Source organism: Plectrocnemia conspersa, unplaced genomic scaffold (assembly GCF_051122295.1).
Source record: "Plectrocnemia conspersa isolate PC_06_02 unplaced genomic scaffold, ASM5112229v1 ptg000012l, whole genome shotgun sequence".
Classification (NCBI taxonomy): domain Eukaryota; kingdom Metazoa; phylum Arthropoda; class Insecta; order Trichoptera; family Polycentropodidae; genus Plectrocnemia; species Plectrocnemia conspersa.
The window spans coordinates 27712881-27736810 of NW_028277176.1; the positions used below are offsets into that span (position 1 = coordinate 27712881).

At 29.6% G+C, this 23930-nt stretch overlaps 3 protein-coding genes across 3 annotated transcripts; 2 read left to right on the plus strand and 1 right to left on the minus strand.

Annotated features, from left to right (window-relative positions):
- Nucleotides 1-238: 238 nt before the first annotated feature.
- Nucleotides 239-2794, plus strand: spdo (sanpodo). Its single transcript, XM_088200688.1, has 5 exons — nucleotides 239-367; nucleotides 676-1982; nucleotides 2042-2198; nucleotides 2266-2386; nucleotides 2457-2794. The coding sequence occupies exons 2-5, from the start codon at nucleotides 700-702 to the stop codon at nucleotides 2684-2686; spliced, it is 1791 nt and encodes a 596-aa protein (XP_088056814.1). The 5' UTR covers nucleotides 239-367; nucleotides 676-699; the 3' UTR covers nucleotides 2687-2794.
- A 2060-nt stretch (nucleotides 2795-4854) lies between these two features.
- Nucleotides 4855-17885, plus strand: Start1 (Steroidogenic acute regulatory protein-like). Its single transcript, XM_088200235.1, has 19 exons — nucleotides 4855-5032; nucleotides 5116-5261; nucleotides 5329-5480; nucleotides 6156-6314; nucleotides 6384-6437; nucleotides 6512-6653; nucleotides 8169-8305; nucleotides 8540-8695; nucleotides 8761-8865; nucleotides 8927-9105; nucleotides 9175-9269; nucleotides 9332-9421; nucleotides 12173-12261; nucleotides 15076-15270; nucleotides 15334-15489; nucleotides 15829-15933; nucleotides 16958-17130; nucleotides 17525-17631; nucleotides 17693-17885. Exons 2-19 carry the CDS (start codon nucleotides 5177-5179, stop codon nucleotides 17800-17802), a joined length of 2289 nt encoding a protein of 762 aa, XP_088056361.1. The 5' UTR covers nucleotides 4855-5032; nucleotides 5116-5176; the 3' UTR covers nucleotides 17803-17885.
- A 2857-nt stretch (nucleotides 17886-20742) lies between these two features.
- On the minus strand, nucleotides 20743-22066 carry SIFa (neuropeptide SIFamide). Its single transcript, XM_088199982.1, has 3 exons — nucleotides 21684-22066; nucleotides 21480-21624; nucleotides 20743-21115 (listed from the first exon to the last, which is right to left on the minus strand). The coding sequence occupies exons 1-3, from the start codon at nucleotides 21810-21812 to the stop codon at nucleotides 21024-21026; spliced, it is 366 nt and encodes a 121-aa protein (XP_088056108.1). The 5' UTR covers nucleotides 21813-22066; the 3' UTR covers nucleotides 20743-21023.
- Between the last annotated feature and the right edge of the window lie 1864 nt (nucleotides 22067-23930).

The following is a 23930-nucleotide window of genomic DNA, read 5'->3' on the forward strand; positions in this document are numbered from 1 at the left end:
GTTTTAACTTAAAACCCTCCAGTATCCTAACTTGTCATTTTGTTTGCGTAGTGCGAAAATGTAACGTAAATTTGTTTACTTTGACCCTCCGCTTAACAGTTATTTAGTTTTCCACCATTCAGAAACAATTTAAATATTATTTCAAAGTTTTTATTGTAAACGAAAAATTCTCGCCGCCACTGGTTATATAAATAGTACCGGCGGTACTTCCGATTCCCCGTGAGTTTCCCCCCTTTGTAAACATCGCAGTACGAAACGTTTGAAATTGGCGGTTACATCACTTTATTTCGTCCAGACAACGAAATACGTTATTCACAAAAATAGAGTTTGAAAAGCCAAAAATAGTTTTCCAAAAACCATCCAATATGTAAGTAGATCGACTGTTATTCAATACTGATATTTTTACATTGTTTTTTAACCGTTTTTTATGTAGGAACCATGCCTAATTGTTGTTATAAATTTATTTTATGTACATGTGTGTATTCGGTTTAAAACATTAATTTACAAAAAAAATTTAAGTAAAAATATTTTTGCATTTTTTTCATTCATCCACTTTGCGTGTTCTTTGAGACGAAACTTTTACGCTTCATGGCTCACCCTTGGATTTGCTTGGTTGCCTTTTTCGTGTTTAAGACTCTGAAACAATGCTATTCTAATAACGATTTTATATTTCAGATGTAACATGAGAGAGAGTTGATCATGGAGTCTCCAAAGATTACTTACAAATACTACTCGAATCCGGCCTTCTGTGCTCAAAGTGAAGTTGTATACACTCAACAAGCGCCATGTGTTTCACCAAGGATAGCCAAATCGCCGAATTCCAAAAGTGCCTCAAAAAAGAGAATGCCGCCTTTGGGCGCCAACTCTCCAAAGAAATTAGTGATGCATAAAGAACGCAAAATATATGCTAACCAAAGAGTCAAGACAGATATATCAGATAATCCATTAAGAAATATTTATTCCAAAGACACGCCGCCTCCAAAACCCGGACCGAAACCGTCGAAACCGATCATGAGACAAGTGAGCACGTTGAGACGCAACGAGCGACAAAATGTGCAAAAAACAGAGGAGCACGTAGAAATGTATGGGGTTGGAGATAAAAATTACGAGGAAGCAACCGATAGTAACACCGAAGAGGAAACTACAATCTCAAGTAGAGTATTGAAGCATAGATATGCCGAAATCCCAGACGATTATGATGAGTATTCACCTTCCAAGAAGAGGATCATTGAAACAGAACCGGAAGAATACAACGTAGATGCAGCGACGAGCGAAGAAGAATGCAAAGAAGTTCCAACTGAGATTGTAAGAGCAGTTAACGGAAAGATTCATAGATATGCCATAATTCCGTCCGACGACGAAGAAGGAATCGTTATCGATTTTGATTTTGCTCCTCCCGTACCGAGTAGTCCGCCTACTTTTCACATCACATCGCCGGAAATGTCTAGGAAACATATAGAAGCGACCCAGAAATTACACGAATATCTCTCTACTCCAAAGAAAACGTCAAAAAGATATGCCGTCGGAAGCCCCATCAAATCGTGCTCTAGTTCTCCGTCCCTTAGAGCTCAATACAACGCTCAAAATGCAAGGATGAGCAACTCAAATAATTATGCAGATATATCTACAACGCCTTCAAAGAGCGTAGTTTCTAGTACCCCTAAGCGAATGATGACTCCGTCAAAGAGTTGCGTCAATATAGCGTCTCCTCCGTTACCAAGAAGGAACTCCAATATAACATCACAGAGAAGGAACTCCAATATTACATCACCGATCAGTCCTAGAGTCCAACAGAAATTAAATTATGGAATTCCGATTAATAATTCAAGTCCTAAAAAAGTTTACGCGAGAGAAAAGAGCTTTGATAATTATAACAGAGAGAGTAATAGAAGCTATGATTTGAACAACAGTAAAGATTTTGAAAATGGTATAGATAAGCAACAGCTCTTCATGGCTAGGAGTACTGCTGTGATATCACCGAGGTATTATATTGCTTTATAATAAAATCAAAATCATCATATTAATCAAAATGCACTTTTAGAATGGTATCAAAAGGAAGTAGCTCAATATATTCCGATGGATTTTCACGTAAATCTTGGAAACCCACACCGGGTTGCGCTACACTTATGCTAGTTGCTGCGATGCTCGCTCTTTGCGGAGGTCTATCTGCTTCTCTTAGCTTCTACATGATGTATTCTGTAAGTCTTCATATTTAATTAAATCACGCATATAAACTATGTTAATCTAATCTAAAATAATTTTCAGAATGGTAGAAAATATTATCTAGATATAGGCGTTCTATCCGGTTTTACAACTTTGATTTTGGGACTCCTCGGATTCAGATCTCGCACAAGTAATTTTCTACCAAATCGGAACTACATTTCGGGTATATATAATTCTTATTATCTATTTTTTTTTACTTTCTAGTAAATAACATATTTTTTTATTTTTTTCAGGATATCTTGTTATCTCAGTTTTTTCGCTTATATCTTGCGGTGCCTTAATAGCTTTAATGGTGTTGGGATTAGATTGGGGTAACGGAGCTTTACAAGGAATTGTCGGCGGTATTGTCACTGGATTGGGAGTGTTGTGTTTGTTGTTGGCCGTTACCGGAACTGTGTCGTCTTATTGCTGTGGACATCCTCCTCCTGATAACAGGGTTGCCGATGCTAGCGAACCTTTATAGAGTTTTTCTTTTATAAATTATTTATTTGAAAAGTATACTTAATTATTTTATATTATGTAATGTATAATTGCAAAATGTGTTGAATAAAAAGTTTTATATGTTTTATTACTGGAGTGTATCATTTATTTTATGTTTTTAGTATAAAAGATAGTGACGTTATACATTGTTAACAATAAAAACTGATAACTTCATAGCATCTATTGCATATCTTATATATCTTTGTGGGGGATTATTTATTTTATTATAACCAAAACTAGGCGGCTCCTGAAACACTGATGCGATGGCGGTGGAGGACGACACATTCTTTGGCAGATCTTGACGGGAGATTAACGGCCAGCGATGCTTCGTCCGTCGATTATTTACACCACCATTTTATCATGTAACATAATTTGTAAACTTTAATAAAAACCTGTGTGAAATTGCCATTCGTCACCATCCGTCCGGCAAATCTTCAATAATTAAGCTTTTGAGTAGTGAGTTATTTTATACACATTAGTTAATTCAGAAAAAAATCAGTGATTGTCATTGTTTTATTGCTTTTATTTATTTTACTATTTTTTTTTGTATTATTAAGTGGGAACGCTTATTACTGAGCGTTCCCACCGCGACGGTGCCGACACGATTTTATTGCTTTTGACGTGAATTTTTGCCTTCTGAGAATAGATAATTGTTTATTGCGCTCTCCTATTGACCAAAATTCGATTTGATCAGCCCTCTTATATTAGAAGTCCATAGTAATATCAGTAAGGATAGCTATCATATTTAAAAAATATAGTGTAATATCGAAATGCAGACAACCTATGGAGCAATATTTGAGATGCGATGTCTGTGTGTACTTTTTCTTCCGCTTATTTTCCTCTGAGAGATGAGTTGACTTTTGTATGTTGGACTTGACATAATAAAAGTCCTAAAACTATAATTAGTTTTAGAACTTTCATTAGGTTAGATTTGGGTTTGAACAGCGAATGGACGTTTCGCAGCTGTCAAATTAAGTGTCATAGACGTTTTAGAGTAGCATATTAGTTTAATTATATTTTCACTATTAGAAATCATCTACTGGTTAAAATTTATTTGGACTTTACTAGTGAAAATATAACTGCACCAAAAAATACAGATTCACTGTAGCATGTACATATACATCGGATGTAAATAAATATTGATAAGTATGTAAATATATATATTACTACATATAGAAAAGTTGAAATCATATAATTTTACTAGCACCAGCCAGATAATTAATATTTTTATTGTTAAAAATATTAATATAAACTGATGAAAATTTATTTCGATATGATTTTACTGAAATGATATATTTAAAAAAATATTTTCGAGATAGATTCGAGACTATTTTTTCTGGATTTTCTTGTAGGAGTAACCACATTAAACTGAATCTATTATTATTTATTTTGCAGTATTAAATCCAGTTGGCAAATTACCGATAATATAAACTATAAAAACATTAAATTTATATAATTCAGCTGGTGCTATTGTTGATTTTTCGTTATTTCTTTCTAAATTTACTGCTACTAATTTACATTCGTTAAGTATTTTTAGTTATGTCTAATATTTTTTAAACGTTCAAAAAACAATAAAGTCTACAATAATTTTCGAATAAATTTTAATACAAATGGATCCGTATTAAAAACTACAACCTGTCTCTTTGAATAATAATGTTTATTGTATTCATTATTTGGGGTCGATTTTAACTTTTTTTATAAATATATTTTTGCTATGATATTTTCCAGAGTCGAGCTCCTCTGTTCCCCCCTCTCGACAGGTCTGCATAAAGTAATAAAATGCCCGGATTGCAGGGAATTAAGAATTTTTTTAATTTATTATTTTTGTGTGTTATATGTTTATAGATGTATGTTTTAATAGAAGTAATTTAGGTTTAATTTTTATAGATATTTATTTTTTAATATTATTTTATTTGTAAAGAAAAAATTTAAAAAAATACATTGGGCTTTATTGCAAACGTTTGAGAAGTCGCGCGTGCTTGACATCGTCGGGTCTGAGTAGAAAATGTGTTTGTGTACGTGCATTAAAAATGGCAGAAAAGCATAGCGTAGTCTCGTTCTACGCTCGATTAAAAATATTTCATTCTCTTTATTTTCACAAATTATTATCACGTTGTAGTATTTGTCATCATAAGATCTTTTTATGGCAACACTGGCTTTGCTGTCGTCCGATGACAGCGACTTCAGACTAAAAATGTTACATATATTCAAAGAAATACCCAAAAATTGATAACCAAGGGATGTTTTAACATTTCAAAATCGCTATATAAGTGCATTTTTATCTGATCGACTGATTTTGGCGCAGAATGTACATTTTTATCGGGCAAAAGTTAGTTCCTTTGTAATTCAATTAACAAATTCATCAAGAGCGTAACGCCACCATTTACGTGCGTTTCTATTGTGACGTTTCAGCTAGTTAGCAGACGCATACTGTGCTGTATGTATTTAATCTATCTTGTGTTATTTGTGGAGAATGAACACGGAACGGGACCGTCAAATGAGGGAGGCTGTGCAGCAGTTTTATGATATTTCTACGTCCATGAATAGGCCTTTGCTTAGTAAGTGGTTTTTATTTTTATTATATTTATATTATATGTATTTTAATCATCGATAATTATGATTCAGGTCAAAGCCATTCGGTTAATTTGTTGGCTTCGGAAGAAACCGCTTCTGGATGGCGTCGAAATGGTCGCATGTCATCAGTGCGAAGGTTCTTCTGTCTCTTCTGCACATTTGATCTATTGTTTACTGCTTTAATATGGCTCACGTGTGTAATGGTAAGGTTCTTTATAAATAATATAATTCAATAGATTCAGATAAACAATAATAAATACATATTTAAGATAATAATAAAAAATAATCTGAATATTAATATCTTGTATGATAATCACAAAATAATTTCAACCCAATTATAATCAAATCAAATATTACTCTATAACAGAACATTAAAAGCTTTCGCTCTATTTCACAATAATATGCATATTAAATATAAACTAGAATTATTCTGTTCAATGGCTTTTTGTTAATATTTTTGATCTTTTTTATCATTACAGTATTTTACTGAGGATGCGATATCTATGTAAAAATTACAAAATAATGCAAGTACTCAATGTGAAAAGTTTATATTGAAAATAAAGTAATAAATCGAAAATAAGAATTCATAAAGGCTATATGTGACGATCCATAGCCGAAGATGTATGGTGTTTGAGTTCTTCTTCTCCATGCTTTATTATTTATACTTTGCTTATATGTCCTTCCTGGCAATTTATGTATTTTAAAAGATTTATTATAATATATAGTAGTGTAACGAAATTTATTTGATGCCCCACAAAAATGGCTGTATTATGAAAAGAAAAGTTATATTTTTCTTTGGAAAACTTTGGGTTAAATTATACTACTTTTATGTACTCTTCGTTGAACTCATATTATTATATACATACTTTATATTTTAGCTCACTGGGGCTTCAATCTGGAATGTCTGGAAAGTAGAAGTATTAGGGTATTCCATACACACATCTTTGATTGACGTGGTGGGAGTCGCCGGAATACGATATATAATATTATTGGTTGCTTATGCCATTGTACAATGCGATCATTGGTGTGCCGTTGCTGTAAGTAAAACACTAATAATACAAACACAATAAAAATCACAATTTAACGTATATTTTAATATTGTTTAGTTAACTACTGCAGGAACGAGTGCATTTTTATTAGCTAAGGTTTTTTTATTTGACGTAAGTTTGCCATATATTTATTTATTGCAAAATAATCTATTATAATATTATATTTAAGGATATGCTTATTTTAGTTAACAGTATCGCCTCAACCAGTTTTTGACGTATTTTTCATTCTCATATCGTTCATCATGAGCTGGTCAGAGGCTTGGTTTTTGGATTGTAAAGTTTTGCCATCCGAGCATCATGCGAGGGATATTATGGATTCAGTCAACGGTCAGTATTGTTTGTTATTATCGTATATTTATGTACAATTGACCTTTAATGATAATTTTATTAATTGTTTATGAAGCTATCTTAATGCCTCTTGTATGTTTATATCAACAGAAGTTTATTGAAAAACATATATTTATATAGGATATAATAAGTACATGCATGTGTAACTTTGTGTTATCAGTTTAAAAATATATATTTACGTTATTTATTTCCTAAGATTTTTATAAAAGATAGTAGATATAACTAAGTGTTTTTTCATTTATAATAGTATACAGAAAAATGTTCGTTTTTATAAATGAAAATCATTTTTTTAAAAACATTTATTTTAACTTGTATTCTCCGTCAATAGATGTGACTACTACATTATTCAGGCAAGTTTTTGATCCCTCGTTATTATCAAATTCTCACATTTCCAAACCAGATTTTTTTACTTCATCCTTGGAATATCGATCATGAGAATATAGTCTTATTAGCTATTTTTTAAATTCATATCTTTAAATTAGACTCAATTTTAACTATTATTCTGTCTTCACTGTAAACTTTGATACAATAATCTACCAATTTTAATTGCTTAAACTATTTTTAGCGTTGATGAATATAAATCGCCATAAACTAAACAAGCGTTTCTGGTTTCTGTAGTTTGGCGAATGTTTTTGGTGGAACTCGTATAACTGACTAGCACGATGAACCAGTGGTACAGTCGGTTTTAATAACAAAAAAAATTGGGTTTTAATCTCATATACACCCTAATGTTTTTCAATTTCTATTGTTCCTAGAAGATCAGAATTAGTGATAATTATAATTCCGCACTGGACCATCGCAGTGGAACGCTCGGTAACGACACGATTTTATTGCTTTTGACGTGAATTTTTGACTTCTGAGAATTGATAAATAAATAATATATATATTACTGTGTATAGAAAAGTTGAAATCATATAATTTACTAGCACATGCCAAATAAATTATATTTTCACTGGTAAGAATATATATCTACCAGTGAAAATGTATTCCAAAATTATTTCACTGATATGAATTATTTTTAGGATTGATTCGAGGCTGTTTTTTATATTTTCGGGGGGGGGGGGGCAAAAATTGCTCAGTCAGTAGTTGTTTTTTTAATATTTTATTTTCATTCAAATTCATAGTATTTCATTATATGCCGTGTATTTTTCTGGACAAATTTAAGGGGGGGTAAATGCCCCCCCTGTCCTTCCGAAATGTCGTCCCTGGTGTTGTACTCAGATAATTCTTTTAAAAGCGTCTAAGAACAAAAATAAACTCGATTATAAATTAAGGAAGAGTAATTTTACACCAAGACATCGCTAGCCCTCGTGTATCCAAGAAAATAAAAAAAAATCAATGGATTTTCTTGGGAACTCTTTTCTCACTTACCGTATTCTTCAGACGTTGCTTCAACGACTATCATTTATTTAGATCCTTGCAATAATTTTTAGGTGGAAAAAAATATTTTACAAATAAATACATTTTTTTAAATCATTAAAAATTTTGTTTTAGATCAACCTATTATCCGAGGAAATCAAATTGGAATAGCGAGTGATCTCAACAGCATCGCAGAATATTACAGTCCACGTGACAGTCCTGAGTCAAGTCCAATATTAGGAAGAAAGATCTATCCGCAATTATCGCCACATGTAATTATTAATCATGCTATTGTTTATATGTTTCAGTGACTTAAAATGACGAATACAATAACATACAATAGCAATTTGGTCAAAGTTTAATAAACATTTCATTGTTTATAGCACAATAAAGAAGGAATATAATACGTTTTTAAATTACTTAATATCATACACTCTTGAGCTGTGCTAAGAACAATGATATTGAAAGTATTTGGACAACTAGCAATAAAATATCATGATTTATAGGATGAAGAGTATAAGAGAAAAGCTGGAGAAGCTTATGAAACAGCATTAACATTACTGAATTCTAAAAAATGGGTCAATTGCAAAAAAGGACCTATGGAAGGTGATAAAATTCAAAGCTTGAGCACTGACAGATTTGGAAAAATATTTTTACTTACGGTAAACCATTTATTAATATTTTTATCATAAACGTTTTGGTTTAATAATTTTAATTAATGTTATAGGCAAACGTAGATTGCCCAGCTGATTTTTTATTTGAAGAATTAAATACCAACATCGATGAAATACCGAAATGGAATCCTACCATTTTAGAGTGCAAATGTTTACAAGTAAATATATAAAAACAATAATATTAATCGCTACGTATCAATCGATCATCTTTTTGTATAGAAAATCGACAATCAGACAGACATTACATATCAACTAACCTCGAGCGTTGGTGGCGGTAGAATTACATCTAGGGACTTTGTAAATTTACGTAGATACATCAACAAAATAGATGGAACCCACTTTAGTGCATCAATATCTGTCGAACTGCCCAATTTTCCACCTGTTCCTAAAGCTACGAGGTATTTATATTACTTTCTATTAATTTCGATCACAATACACTTAGATTATAATCATATTTATTATTATAGAGCTGATAATAAAATAGGATGTTTATGCATACAACCAATTGCTCCAAGAGAATATCGATGTTCAGTCAGATGGATAATGGGAGTTGATTTAAAAGGTATAAAACTATTCTGTAATAACCTTATAGGTTCTTATTCATTCTTATGTTTTTTTTAACAGGTTGGATACCACAGTACATTTTAGATGTTGCTATTCCATCTAATATGTTAGACTTTTTGCAATATATGAGGAATCACGTTGACAAAAAACGTGCAGAAGGCGCATTTTGAGATTTTTTACTTAGTTTTAACGCTATAGTCTCGCGAGATGTGTATAATTTTAAGATTATCTGTGATTAGACTTATATTATCTATGCTTATGTGAATATATTTTTAACTGCTTCTATAGCTTTGATACTTGTGATACAATTTGAAACAGTTGTTCAAATACATAACCAAAAACTGAACGAGATTTGTTCTTTGAATGTGTTAACATACAATATATTCAAGCAATCATACAACTGTGCACAAAAAATCAGTAAGTTAAACAATATCATCAAAATTTTAACGGTGACTTGTCAATTATTTAAGAATCATTTTAGAATATATTTAAATAATGTTTTGGATCTGATACTCTAAATTATAATTTTTGTTATTAACTTATACATCTTTATCAACATTTATCAACTACCAAAGTTCATAAAATTGGGGCTAAAAATATAAAATACCTCAATTATTATTATATAAGAAGTGTTATTATGCAATTTGATTTAAAACAACTAACGAATATAAATATTATAAAATTATGCGTTGTATGTATTTAGATCTTATAAACATATAAACATAATAAGAACCATTTCATAAATTATATTAGTGCCATATGCATTTTTTGATTGGCATATGTATGGTGTTGTATTTACTTAGTGTAAAATATTATTTTATATTTTGTATACCTCGTAAGTGTAAAAAAATATTTTTACTATACAAAATCATTTATATTAATATTAATAAACATTTGTATGTATATATATAAAAAATGTTTTGATTTTAATATAATAATCATTTCAATGAGATTTCTAGCGAAATGAATCGGTTGACCTTAATTCCGATCCCACACCCAATCTATGGTTAATAGATTAGTGTTATGAAGTTAATCATTCATCGTTTTAATTTAGTAATTCAGTTGAACTTCGATTCAGGCTTGAAATAATTGTACATCTATAACAGATTATAATAGATGTAATATTGATTGCATACAAAAAATACAACTATTTTAATTTTACTTATTTTAAAATATTAAATATAAATTATTTTTGAAGGAATCAAAAATAACAGAACAAAATAATTATTGGACTATTGAATATTTCTTCATATCTATCTTTGTTAAAAAAATATACCATTGATGAAGTAATACAATAAATACTAAATAGCAATGCTTTGAAATTTAAAAATTTGCCAGTCAACTAAGAATGGGTAAGTTGTATATTATAAATTTTAAACTGATCTATTAGGGCAAAACAAGTTACTCACAAGAGCTTTAAATAAGCTGGAGCTGCTTTTACTGCTTGCTGTAATAAAAGCAGCAGTATTTTGACAACAAAAATAAAACACTTCTAATGATGAAATCAAACAACTGTAATATGTGTCCAAAGAAAAATATTTTGCTGAGCGACTTCTATTAATTAAATGATATGCATTTTTCTGGACAAATTCAAGGGAGGCAAATGCCCCTACTTGACCTTTAAATGATGTCGCAACGAGAAACATACTGTGGGGGCCTATATTTATATATTTATTTATTCATTCATTATGGTCAAAACTTGCCGGCACTCTGGTAACACTGGCGTGATGGCTGCGGAGGGCAACACACTCTTTTGGTGTACTTTGACGGGAAGATAACGGCCTGTGATGCCTCGTCCACCGTTCACTCATATATATTTTAATAACAAACATATCAACTATTATAGACTTTCAATAAAAATACTATTGCAGTGGTTCAATCTGTGAATAATTGTCACCCGTCACTACCCGTCCGCCAAAATGCAAATTATGGGAACTAATACTAAGTATTTTATGCAGTGCTGCACCAGCATAATGTTTATTTTAGAATAAGACCTAATCTGAATATAAATGGTGAAAAAATACCAATTGAACTCAGCTAGAATAACATGTTTCAAAGACGAAGAATTAAATTGTATAAATAGTAATAAAAAATATTTTAAAATAAAAACAATGCGATAAAATGTAGGTGTCAGTACCGGGCGGCGGTGTCGAATTAGAATAAGTCCAGGTTAATCCAAAAGTGTTTATAGTAAGTGGTCGATTTCAATGTAGAGCAGTTGTGTAAATGTAAAATATGTGAGTCTCTCTGGTCTATATCCTCGTGGTCGGCTTACTCGAATGTGTAAATTGAGTGATTGATGACGTGAATAAGTAAGTTTTCTTGAACGAATAGCAGAGAAGACTAAATTAGAGTAATGGCCGCATCCATCTAATTAAAGTGTATAGCTTACGGGTGGTCATTTATGGGCGACCATTCTATAATGACAAAACAATCTGTGCATGATACAATGCCAATTATTCACACACAGATTGTATGTAAATTTAGTTGCAATAATTAACGATAAGCACTTGAAACTTTCGGTTGTTCCGAAATGACGATTTCATTCGTGTTTTTTTTTAGCAATGCACGTTTGGTATTAGATCTTTCTAGAGGGCAAACAAATGTATCTTCGTGTTCGAGCCCCCACATAAAATTATTATACGTTTCTAGATATTTTATAATATTTGTATCTTGTTTGTGAGTATTGCAAAAATATGCTGAGTAATGAAAGTTAAGCATATATAAATCGCATTATACTTTTTTTTTATAAATATGATTAATTTAGGGTAGTTTCATAAAAACTATTTTGCTATATACTGATGAAAAAAATGTTATACAAAATTAGTATGTTTTTTTTATATTGTACATGCTGTACAAATACTATCGAATGTATGTAATCGCTGTGGTAAATACGATAAGCAGTCATTACATTTATTCTGAATCACTTGTGCAGCTTCAGTATTCGGCCGGAGCACGGCTTTGTCAGTTGTGCTGACCTTCATTCCCAAGTAAATATGGTTTATTTTAAGTTTAAAATAATCTAAATATGTGTATTTCCTGTCGCCAAAATGAATATTACAGTTACGTTAAGAATATCTTGTTAATATTAAATCAAAGGTTAATTATATATTTTTTAAACAAATCTTAAAAAAGTATATATAAATTAAATATTATTTAAAATAACATGCTGAAAGGTTGAAAAACTTTTAGTTTGAGTCAATGCAGACAAGCATTTATAATGAAATATATAATAACGGTGCCAAATGACTAATAACGGGTTACTTCGAACCCGTTATAAATGGTTCTTTTCGCATTTTGTGCGAAAAGAAAGCGATATATTTCGGTAGTACTTCAACTACATTTTTGTATTATTTTATTTCGCAATTGCGATAAGATACTACAATAAAAAATATAATAAGTCTAAGAAAAGTTTATCTACAATTTTTTTGTTTATAGTTGAGGGTTTTAAATACTTTAATACCGGTATTTTGTTATTATAAAAATTCAATACCAGAATAGGAATATTTTTAAAATAAAAAAATAGAATATTAATAACATTTTTATATATTTTACATAATGTGATGTATAAAATATGATTTAAAATACATAAAAAATTATAAAAACATAGATAATATTCACGCGATATAAAGTATAATCGCAAAAATATTATATGGAAGGGTAAGAGCGAAATTCAGTATGAAAAACACAAATATACTCCAAAACTTTTTAGTTTCAGCGCCCTGAACCTTTCAGATTTTTTTATGGTGTCGTTGATCTAATTCATAATGATTAAAATTTATACAAAAACATTAAAATCTGGTTTTAGAATTCCATTATTTCCAGAAACTGTATAAAACCAGATTTGTATTTTTTACAAAAAAAATATTAAAAATAACTAAAACCATTAAATAATATATGAACATAGAACGACTATTTATTCTGTCTCTTATTCTAAATACAAAATTACCAGAAATACTATACTCGCAATGTTTATTGAACTTCGTAAATCGTTTTCTTGCCACCAAAAAATTAATAATCTTTCTGTTATTTTAATGCTTGCATCCGATATTGAAAATTCATATTTAGAATTTGAGAGCAAAATAAACATGATGCAACTCTGAATTTTCACGAGTAGTATTAAATTAATTAACCGTAGTAAGCTCGTTTTAAAATTAATATTAAAAATTAATATTGATCTTAATTCAGAAGGCTTGTTTGCTATATTATAATATTTCACTATGTATTAATTATACCAATATATGATGTATATAAATTAGTATCGAGTGGAGGTTTTGCAGAAGTTGAAACCGATAAAGAGTAGTCCTTATGGTAGTAGTGAGGGTTATGTCGAAATATGACGTTGCGTTTTTTTGCTTTCTCCAAGTGTCATTAATTTTATGTATTCTCTCACATAAGCTTGTGTGTTACAAAATACTTGTAAAAACATGAACTTGTTCGCGGGCCGCCAGTTAGACAGCGCTGGTCTATATCATAGGTTCTCAAACGTAATTGACTCATCGTCCACTTTTCAACAATAATTTTTTTATCGTCGACCTTTGGTAAACTCTATTTCTATCATATTTAATAATAAATTGTAAACGTAGCAATGACCATATATTTATTTTACTTTCCCCAAAATCGTGTAGCTTGTGCAATTTTAGAATTTTAAATAGCAAGTTTGGAAATGAAACAACTTAAAATTAAATTTATAAAATTATTTAATAAAATAAAAACAAGACTTTCACCGATATTAATGACTATTATCAAAAAAAAAGTTTTTTTGCTAGTTTTACAGTGGTAATTATAAAATTAAAAATGCTTTATATACTTCAAATTTGCTATTTATATTAAATATTTGTTACTTAAAAAATAATAAACGCTACGCATAAAAATAGGAAATGCAATTATATTCGCAATTAAGAAAAAACTAAGAAAGTACCCTTACGGTCCGGGCCTAACCCATTTATATTATATTTTATTATAAATATAAAATACCTAAAACATTTTCGCATAAATTTCTCCATCGCCCTCGATGGCTCCTCCATCGCCCTCAAATAATACCCGGAGCCAGCATTGCCCACCGAGATTCGTACATCGTCCACTTTGAGAACCTCTGGTCTAGACTCAAAAATATATGAAAGAAATGAAATACGTCAACTTCGCTTTCGAAATAATATTCGATTTATAGTTTGTTTATTTGTAATAAAAAAATTAAGAAGCTATTAAATATGCAATGTGTCTACGAATATAACAATGGCAATAGACTGAATTCTTAAATTAATTTTTAATTGCAGAAAATTTGTAAGAAACTGTAGGATAAGAATCGGAATTTTATAAAAATTATCATTACATGAATATTGAATTTTTATCAAACTCAATTATCATTTATTAAAAACAATAAGCGATGAATATTTTTATCTTTGAGTGAAATTTCAGACTTGTTCAGTATCCGATTAAGTAATTAAAATGGCAAGATAAATGTAGGTTATCGTAATTTTTTTAATACAAAATTTGTAGTAATATAATTAAAGATATAAAGGTATGATAATAAAAAAAATTATGTAATATAATTTGTTTTTAATATTTTTTATATTCTCAAAAACAACGCCTTACTTGAATGGAATAATTTTTCAAAGTCGATAGTGATTTAAAAAATACATATTTTTTCAGACATCGAGATTAAATATGATCTACTATAATTATTTATCACAAATGTATAATATATACATAAATATGTAATCTAACGATGAGCTTAACCACAAGCTGTAAGGTGAATCGCTGAACAAAATATCAATTACACCACAATCCATATTATATTATAGATAGATAAAATGGACGCATTAGAAAAGGAATTCGATATCCAGGTGAAAACCGATGTTGCAAATTTTAACGAAGAGGAGCACAATGATAAGATCATCAACAGTATCAAAGAGAAGAAAGGTTCTGCCTTTAATAAATGGTTGCGTCGATTGTTTCCATGGAAAGATCCAGTTCCGTTTAATCCAGTTTTATTAAGCGTGAGTCTTTTATTATTTTGGTCGGAGTTAATACTAATAATAATTGAGTAAATGTTATTTTAGGACGACGAATATAGAACGAAAGCCAGAGAGTGTTTCAATAACACTGTGGCATTGTTGGATTTAAAAAATTGGAAGGATGACAAGAAAGGACCGCAAATTGGAGATATAGTTCAGACAATGAATCACGAGACCTATGGAAAGATATTCATGTTAACGGTTAGCTACGTTATATTATTATTCATATCGCTTAAACAATTCAAAGGTCAGCGTAAATGTGGAGAATTGTAAAGGCCGAAAGATTAGTCTCTCGACTTGAAAGCATTCCGTTGTCTTTCTAAACAGTAAATGTCGCAAAAAATGTTAATCTAATCCGCACAGCAAAAAATGTTTTTCATATATTTTTATTTTATTACAAAAATAAAATTAATTTTATCACTCGCGACTAACTTCATACATTATACACGCATATGGATGTTTATTAGATTAATTATATTGATAATGAATGGATAAATAGTATGTATGCATATATAAATATATTTTTGTTTAATCTTATAGGCCACCGTCGATTGTCCTGCAGAATACCTATTCGAAGAAATACACAATAAACTAGATAAAGTCGTGGAGTGGAACCCTATTATATTGGAATCTAAATACATAAGGGTAATAATTAATATATTTTTTTTAATCGTCACATTATCTATATCGATCGTTCAAAGAAGCTTTGATGAATCGCAGACGTGAATAATTATTAACCAACCGCATTATCTTCGGACCACACCCCTTAAAGCTTGCGTTTATTAGAGAGAAAGTGGGCTCCAGGCTCCAAGGGGTCCGAACAACAATGGCATTCAATACATGGTCGAAAATGTTGTTTCTAATAAGCGTTTTGCCACTTTAGTTGAGTTTTAATACTTCGGTAATATGTAATTATTAAAGAATGTTTGTGGTTATTGTGTAAATTTGGTGTTCTGCCGGATTTCTATATCCATTGTTAGCGATAAACCCATATAATATACAAGATCTCTTACATTGTTTAAAGCCAATAATTTAGTTTGCGTGATTTCTAAATTCATTGTGGACGATAAGGGACGTTATTTTAGCTTTATCCGGGGAGGGGAGGGGGTGAAAAAATTGGACAGTCAATAGTCGTTTTTTTAATATTAATAAATTTCACGGTATTTCATTAAATGAAATGAATGTTTCTGGTCAAATTCAAGAGGGTCTCTGTTTAGAATCCACACCAAAAGCAATAAAATCATGCTGTCGCCGTCGCAGTGGTCTTTTTAAAGCAATATCACGACTTACAATAAGTTGGAATCGAATGAAGCATATCTAAACCAAATTTTGACCAATAGGAGAGCGCAAAAAATAATTATCCCTTCTCAGAAGTCAAAAATCCACGTCAAAAGCAATAATTCCGTGTCGGCGCCGACTAGATTATATTGCTTTTGACGTGAATTTTTGACTTGTGAGAAGTGATAATTGTTTTTGCCCCTTCCTATTGACCAAAATTCGCTTTGAACATACTTTGACCAATACTCTCATATCAGAAGTATGTAGTTATATCTGGTAGCTATCATATTTTTAAAACATATAGATATAAAATTGAGATGATACTTGTTGGTACAGTTGAAATCAGTGTGAAAACAGTTTTTATATGTTTATAATCAACATTTATTTTTAGAGAATTGACGATGAAGTCGATTTAACATATCAATTGACATCTGGCGGTGGTGGAGGAGCTGTAAAACCCAGAGATTTTGTGAACTTGCGCTGTGATAAAGCTCTCGGTGATCGTTTCATCAGTGCTGGAAGTTCTGTGGAATATCCTGGATATCCTCCAACAAATCATATGAGGTAATACTTTACAACAATAAAAATAATATGAATCACTAATTAGGCAGGTATATTATTTAATAAAAAGCGAAATTCTATATGTAAAAACTCTATTGGTAATATAAAAAACCCAGAAGGTTAATTAGAGCATCAAATTTTGTCGAGTTTCACTAATTAGCACGTATTTTAATTGTACCAAATCGTATGTTTTATGCTTAATTATATTAAATTAATACATATATGTTTTAATTGAGTAATTTCATATTTACTGTGTTATAATTCAATTCAATTGAAATTTAATATTAGATAATTATATCAATGTCGTACTTGAGAGGTTTCATGAATTTTTCAGGCAGATAAGCTTTAAGCACATGATGCAATAGCTTAATATTAAATTTATATTATTCTATTTTAGAGGTGAGAATAAGATAAGTTGTTGGAGCATACAAAAATTGGCTCCAAAAAATCCAGGTGATCCTATTCAATGTTTGTTTCAGTGGATAATGTGTACTGATATGAAAGGTAATATTTTTTATAATCAATCATAATGTTATACTGTATGCATAATAAATATATTTTTAAGGTTGGTTGCCTCAATACATTCTCGATATTGCTTTACCGACGGCCATGTTCGATTTTCTGCATAATTTGAGAGTATTCCTTGAGAAAAAGAAAGCAGAGAAAGCGTTTTAAAGTATATTCATTTATATTATATTATTATGAACCATATTTTTTATAATTTCATACGTAAATAAAAGCAATTATATATGATTGTATCATTTCTTTATCATACACAAAATAATACTTAAATTATCTGCTACGTATTTTAATAAAATCAAATTATATTAGTTAAAGTTGCGTTAATCTAAAATATATGATTTTTAATCCTTCAATTTTCATAAAAATATTTTTATATAAATTATAATTAATCAATTTATAATTCGCATTGTTTTCTTTAAGATCAGTATTTCCTCAATGATTATAATACCGGTATTTCGGTAGTATTAATTTAATCTACTTTCTATCTACAGTAATTATGAGCATTTTTGTGATTAAACAGATTTTTTCTATGTATGTTTATTTTAATAATATAAATAATTTTACAAACATTTTAGTTAGATTGTTTCACAATTTAAATGACTAGTGTGTTGCAACCAACAAATTAACTACATATTATTTTATTTAGACACATGTTACAAATTAATGAAATTTAATGTAATTAATTATTTACATGTGTGGGCATTGATATGTCATTATTGTTATTCACACATGTATCGAATTAAATATTTACTATAAATATAAGAAAGTACTCAATCAGAGAGTTGCTAGAACTACCGTTGTATTATTTCCGGAGTATCCGCCTAAACCGTTTTCAGGCTTCCGCCACCACAGCGCCCCCTGGATGGCGGGCGCTGTGGTGGCGGAAGTGGTGACCCACGGACGTGATCTGGACACGAAAATATAATTCGCACCTCACCGTTTCCTGGTTACCGCTAACAACAGCTCCCCACTGGAGGGCAGGCGTAAAAGTGTATTTATTAAATAACCTTGCTGGTACGCCAAACAAAACTTTTTAGAAACTACGAGTTATTGACAGTGTGCTTCGTATTATTTTTACAAAGATTGAATGAATTTAAATAAAGGGTAACCACATATTCTGGAAACCAAGGTATCAGTCCCCAAATTCTTCATAAGGGAGAAATAAGAAACCTCAAAATTTAACAAAATTTAAGATAAAGTTGGCATCGATTTTTTTAATCTTAAATGACACGAATTTATCATCAGATACAGATAGCTACTCTCTTGAAATAACGACACACTTAAGATAAAAACTAGATATAGCTATAAATAAAGCAATATTATAATGATGATTTTTTAAGAAAATTAAGCTTGTGGTTAATTTTTTATGGGCTATCCAAATTTAAGCTTTCTTTAGACACATTGACTTAAGAGGAATTGTCTTAGACCACATAGAATCCGTTTTACATTACAAACTCTCTGGGGGCTACGAGAAATATATTAATTATTACATCTACTAAAAGTATCTATTGTATGAAATGAAAAGGATAATAAACTAATGTAGAAAAATCTTTGACGAAAATATTGCAGAACGTTTAATATTATGCAAAATTAAAGTTTCCCGAGAATTCTACTAAAATGTTTTTTTTTTTAAAAATTGAATTAATACGAATGTTTTTAAATGGTTAAAAATCGCTGTAACTTTGAAAAGAAGTAGTGGTTTGATTCCACTAGATTCATAGTTGGATTCAGAGCAGGTAGTAAGAAAAGGGACAGAGATTAACACCATGAATTCATTATTTGACTATATCAATGCAATGTAAATGCGAAATAAACCATGCAATAAATATTGCCCCAAATTATTGTAAATAAAATCTTTAAAGATATGATCCATATACATATATATATATTGTAATAATATAAAAACACACTGTAGAGTACAAATATGTTCAAATTTCTCGAGAATTCTCGAGAAATTTGGATAAATTTCATAATTTTCGAAAATCATCGAGACATGACAGAAGTATATACAAATATATGGTATTTAAAGAAAACTATGCTATTAAAAAAGGTAGGCTCTGAAAAAATAAGAAATTCAATATCAACACCAGAAAAAGACTAAAGAAAAATGTTTACTATTCTAAGGGCACAAACGAACACTTAGCAGCCGAGAAATTACCTTTAAAAAATATATACTCGAAGGAAAAATATATCGTAAATAATTGGAGATAAAAAATTATTAATGTAGTACATTATTTCGCATAATGTTACTTTTTGCGATATGCGGATTTAATAGCTTAATACATACTGTGTACCGCCGTTGTTCTTCGTACGACGTAAATTATTATTAATAGATGTGATGGAACCAACAATTTAACCACCGTTAATTGTCAGGTTCAATAACTCACATTATTTTGTTAAAAATAAATTTCCATAGCAACGAATAATTTATTATAGACACGTGTTACACATGAATCAAATTGTAGGTAATCATTCACATGCGCATTAATATGTAATTATTATTACTCACACGTTAATCGAATTATATTTTTACTATAAATATGGATTTGGATTCAATAAAAAATAATAAATAAAATTTCGTGAGAACGTGTCGTTGATTTTTGTCCTTCAGATTTTCTAAAAACGACGATTTTTTCTAGTCGGTATTATTCAAACCACACCTGAGTATTCAGTTTTAAAGCACCTTCGTACAAAAAAGTAAGCAAAGCCTAGAAGGTCGGTGCCAAATACAAAGTGTAAGGCCGGTGATATTTCTGTACAACATTTGAACAATTTTAAAGCGTTGAGCGATTTTTCATATATTTTCCTTATCTCACTGTAGCTTACGACTGACTAATAAATTATTGTATGCTTTAATTTGAATTTGATCTTAGATTAAATAGCAAAGTTAATAATTTTTCATGTTTGTTTCACTCACAATGGTTTTCCCCTTGATTCTATTGATTTTTTATTTGTATTTTAGTTATTGTTATAAGATATATAGGTTGTTCCATTGAGCTGGAAATTACTTTAAAGCATCGATATTGCATTTATATTAAATTAAATCAATATATTTAGATAGTGGATTATAATATTTAATTAAACAATCACATATTTGCTGTATTACATCAATTTATTGATTATAAGAATTTACATATTACAGAAAATGAATTAAACGATTATGATACATACATGATTGATACATGAGTGATATACTAAAACAATACAAGTCAAATAGAACCCAGCCAAGGAATTCAATAAAATATTTTAGGTGTTAAATTTTTAGTTTAACTCTTAACTATCAATTATATTGTCTCGTCAGCTGTGTTGTTAACAAAGGGCAAAGAATTTTCCGGTCAAGCTGAGTCGTCGTTCTGTCGTACGGGCGCATAGAGTTACTTGTTTTCAGGACTGGGGAACCAAGATTGGCAGGCTTCGTTGGCAATTTCGCACATGGCTGATAGAGCCTTTCCGGTGTTGTCGAAGTCTGAAAAAGATTGATAGATAAGGTGTGCTATGAATAATAAATCAGGCTCCACCAAATAGGTAATTTACATATAAAAATACCTATAGGATTCACATGAAATTATTTAAAAGCTAGGTACATATTAATTTTGAAAAATCGCATCGATTTATAAAGATACTAAATAACATTATTATTAGCTTTTTACATGTATAAAAAAATAATTAAAGCAAAAGTTGGATTGAAGTTGAATAATCGAGCTGAGATTATAATGTGCAAGTATATGTATCAACTATGTAAATATATTAATGAAAAGTATATTTGCTCAAAATCTATCTAAACAAATCATTCTGTAGAGTACTACTTAAACTATTAATTCAAAATATACCTCTCTTTCCGAAGATGGAGCCATTGAAGGGAGGTTTTCTGTATGTGCCTTCGCTTTCTGGTGTCAAAGTCAGCAGGACAAGAGCCACAAGCAGCAGAGAAACGGTGGTTTTCAGCATTACACTCTTTCCAAACATCTTGACTATCTGATGCACAAAAAAATATATATAGCATATAAAAATATTAAATATCGAAAGCCTCTTACTCTGGATTGTCTCTGGCTGCTTGGTATCTTCACCGAGTGCTCTGGTTGACTACGATCCTTGTGGGTTTTTCCTCTTCTTTTATACCCTGAGGCGGTGTGGAGAAAATGGGACGAGGGTGGTTCTCCCATACACCATAACGTCCACACGTATTTTAGTTAGATGGACGTGTGTGTTTGCTTAACGAACGACGGATAGAATTAGGATTGTTTGCTCTGGAATTTTAACAAAGCGACGTACGGTCCTGTTAACGTTATATCGCAGGTTTCAATTCCGACATTCGGCTCGTGTTTGTGTTTCAAAGTTGCATTGTATGTGATATTAACATTCGACGAGTTATGAATATCACTCTTGTGTAAATTTTCAATTTTGATGGGGTTTCCTTCTGGGTAGCATATCGAATTAAATATGAATGGAAATGGAATATTTACTTCTAGCTTTTAGCTGAAATCAATTACGTAACCACCGTCCATCCGGGAGAAAGGAAAGAAAACCGTTAAATATTTTTAATGGCGCTTCTTCTTTATAATGGTATAGTAATTTATTTTCAACTAATAAAAAAACAATAGAGATCAAAAAATGTCATGGAAGTTGTTGCTATGCGACCAAATTTATTTAACAATATTTTTTTAGTTAAATAAATTAGATCGCATAGCGATTCCTTTTAAACATAAGATCTAGTCGATCGTATAATGTAAAATATCTTCACGCAAAGGCCGCAGTACTTAGGTAGATTTTTGCATATTAATTTATTTTTTATAGTTGATAAATGTATTATAACAGGGGTCCAAATTAAGACCATTGTTGTTTATATAAATATATATATATATATATATATATATATATATATATATATATATATATATATATATATATATATATATATATATATATATATATATATATATATATATATATATATATATATATATATATATATATATATATATATATATATATATATATATATATATATATATATATATATATATATATATATATATATATATATATATATATATATATATATATATATATATATATATATATATATATATATATATATATATATATATAATTAATAATGTAGAAAAATGTTTGCAGATGACACTTTAATTTATTGCATAGGTGATAATGTTTAAGAAGTGTAGATAACTTAAATTATGAATCCAGTAAAATATAAATATGGTTAAAAAATATTGTAAATGAGAAAAAAACTAAGTATAATTTTAATTATTGAAAATATATGTTTTATAATAATACAAAAATAGTTGATAGTATAAAATATTAAAGAGTAACTGTAGATAAAAAAAAAAAATTAATGTAACATTAAAATTACATATTAAAATGTATATTTAGAATGAGAAATATGTTAAGTATAAACACAAAAAAAATAATCTACAATAGTATTACATACATTGCCTCACTTAAATTATTGTGCAACAATATTATATATGCTTAATAAATTAGATAAGACGATTTTGCAACAATTACGTATTAGGGCAATGAACGAGAGCAGTCTTAAATATAAATAGATTTTACTAGTTGTAGTAAATCTATTTATAATGTTCCTGGGATAATCTGCAAAAATAAAAATGTAACAGGTTTCTTCAATGCAATAAAGAAACACCTTCGTGCATTTAAATATGAATTATAATGGATGTCATTTGGGGGAGAGGGGCAGTTAGGGGCATTTGAATTGAATTTGGCCAGAAAAATGCATGTAATTTAGTGAAATATTATAAATTTTAATAAAATCAAAATATTAAAAAAAGACCACTGACTGACCAACTTTTGTCTCCCCCCTCGAAATAGCTGAAATGGCGTCCCTGATTCTAAACCATAAATTCTCGAGTTATCTCTCAAACAAAATTAGAGAAAAACAGTCTCGAATCTATCCTGAAAATATATTTTAAAATATGTCATATCGGAATACATTTTCACTGATAGATACATATTTTTATCAGTGATTTTTTTATCAGTTTCCATACGTAGGAATATATATATTTACATATTTAATATTATATATTTACATGCGATGTATAAATGTTACAGTGAAGTTCTATTTCACAAGTGAAGTCCAAATACATTTATTCCAGTAGATATATAATTCTGAAATCACGTCCTTGATTCTAAACTTCCAGTTATCCCACAAAGAATCTATCCAGAAATTATTTTTTTTATTTTGTCATCATAGTGATATCAAATCGGAATACATTTTCACCGGTAGATATATATTTTTACTATTG

Excerpts from the sequence above, each read along its gene's own strand:
- spdo (XM_088200688.1), top strand. The coding sequence starts at position 700 with ATGGAGTCTCCAAAGATTACTTACAAATACTACTCGAATCCGGCCTTC. Across the intron at positions 1,983-2,041 it reads ACTGCTGTGATATCACCGAG|AATGGTATCAAAAGGAAGTA; the intron begins GTATTATATTGC and ends ATGCACTTTTAG. Across the intron at positions 2,387-2,456 it reads AAATCGGAACTACATTTCGG|GATATCTTGTTATCTCAGTT; the intron begins GTATATATAATT and ends TATTTTTTTCAG.
- Start1 (XM_088200235.1), top strand. The coding sequence starts at position 5,177 with ATGAACACGGAACGGGACCGTCAAATGAGGGAGGCTGTGCAGCAGTTT. Across the intron at positions 6,315-6,383 it reads ATCATTGGTGTGCCGTTGCT|TTAACTACTGCAGGAACGAG; the intron begins GTAAGTAAAACA and ends AATATTGTTTAG. Across the intron at positions 8,696-8,760 it reads GAAAAATATTTTTACTTACG|GCAAACGTAGATTGCCCAGC; the intron begins GTAAACCATTTA and ends TTAATGTTATAG.
- SIFa (XM_088199982.1), bottom strand. The coding sequence starts at position 21,812 with ATGGGAGAACCACCCTCGTCCCATTTTCTCCACACCGCCTCAGGGTAT. Across the intron at positions 21,625-21,683 it reads GCAGCCAGAGACAATCCAGA|ATAGTCAAGATGTTTGGAAA; the intron begins GTAAGAGGCTTT and ends TTTGTGCATCAG. Across the intron at positions 21,116-21,479 it reads CTCCATCTTCGGAAAGAGAG|ACTTCGACAACACCGGAAAG; the intron begins GTATATTTTGAA and ends AATCTTTTTCAG.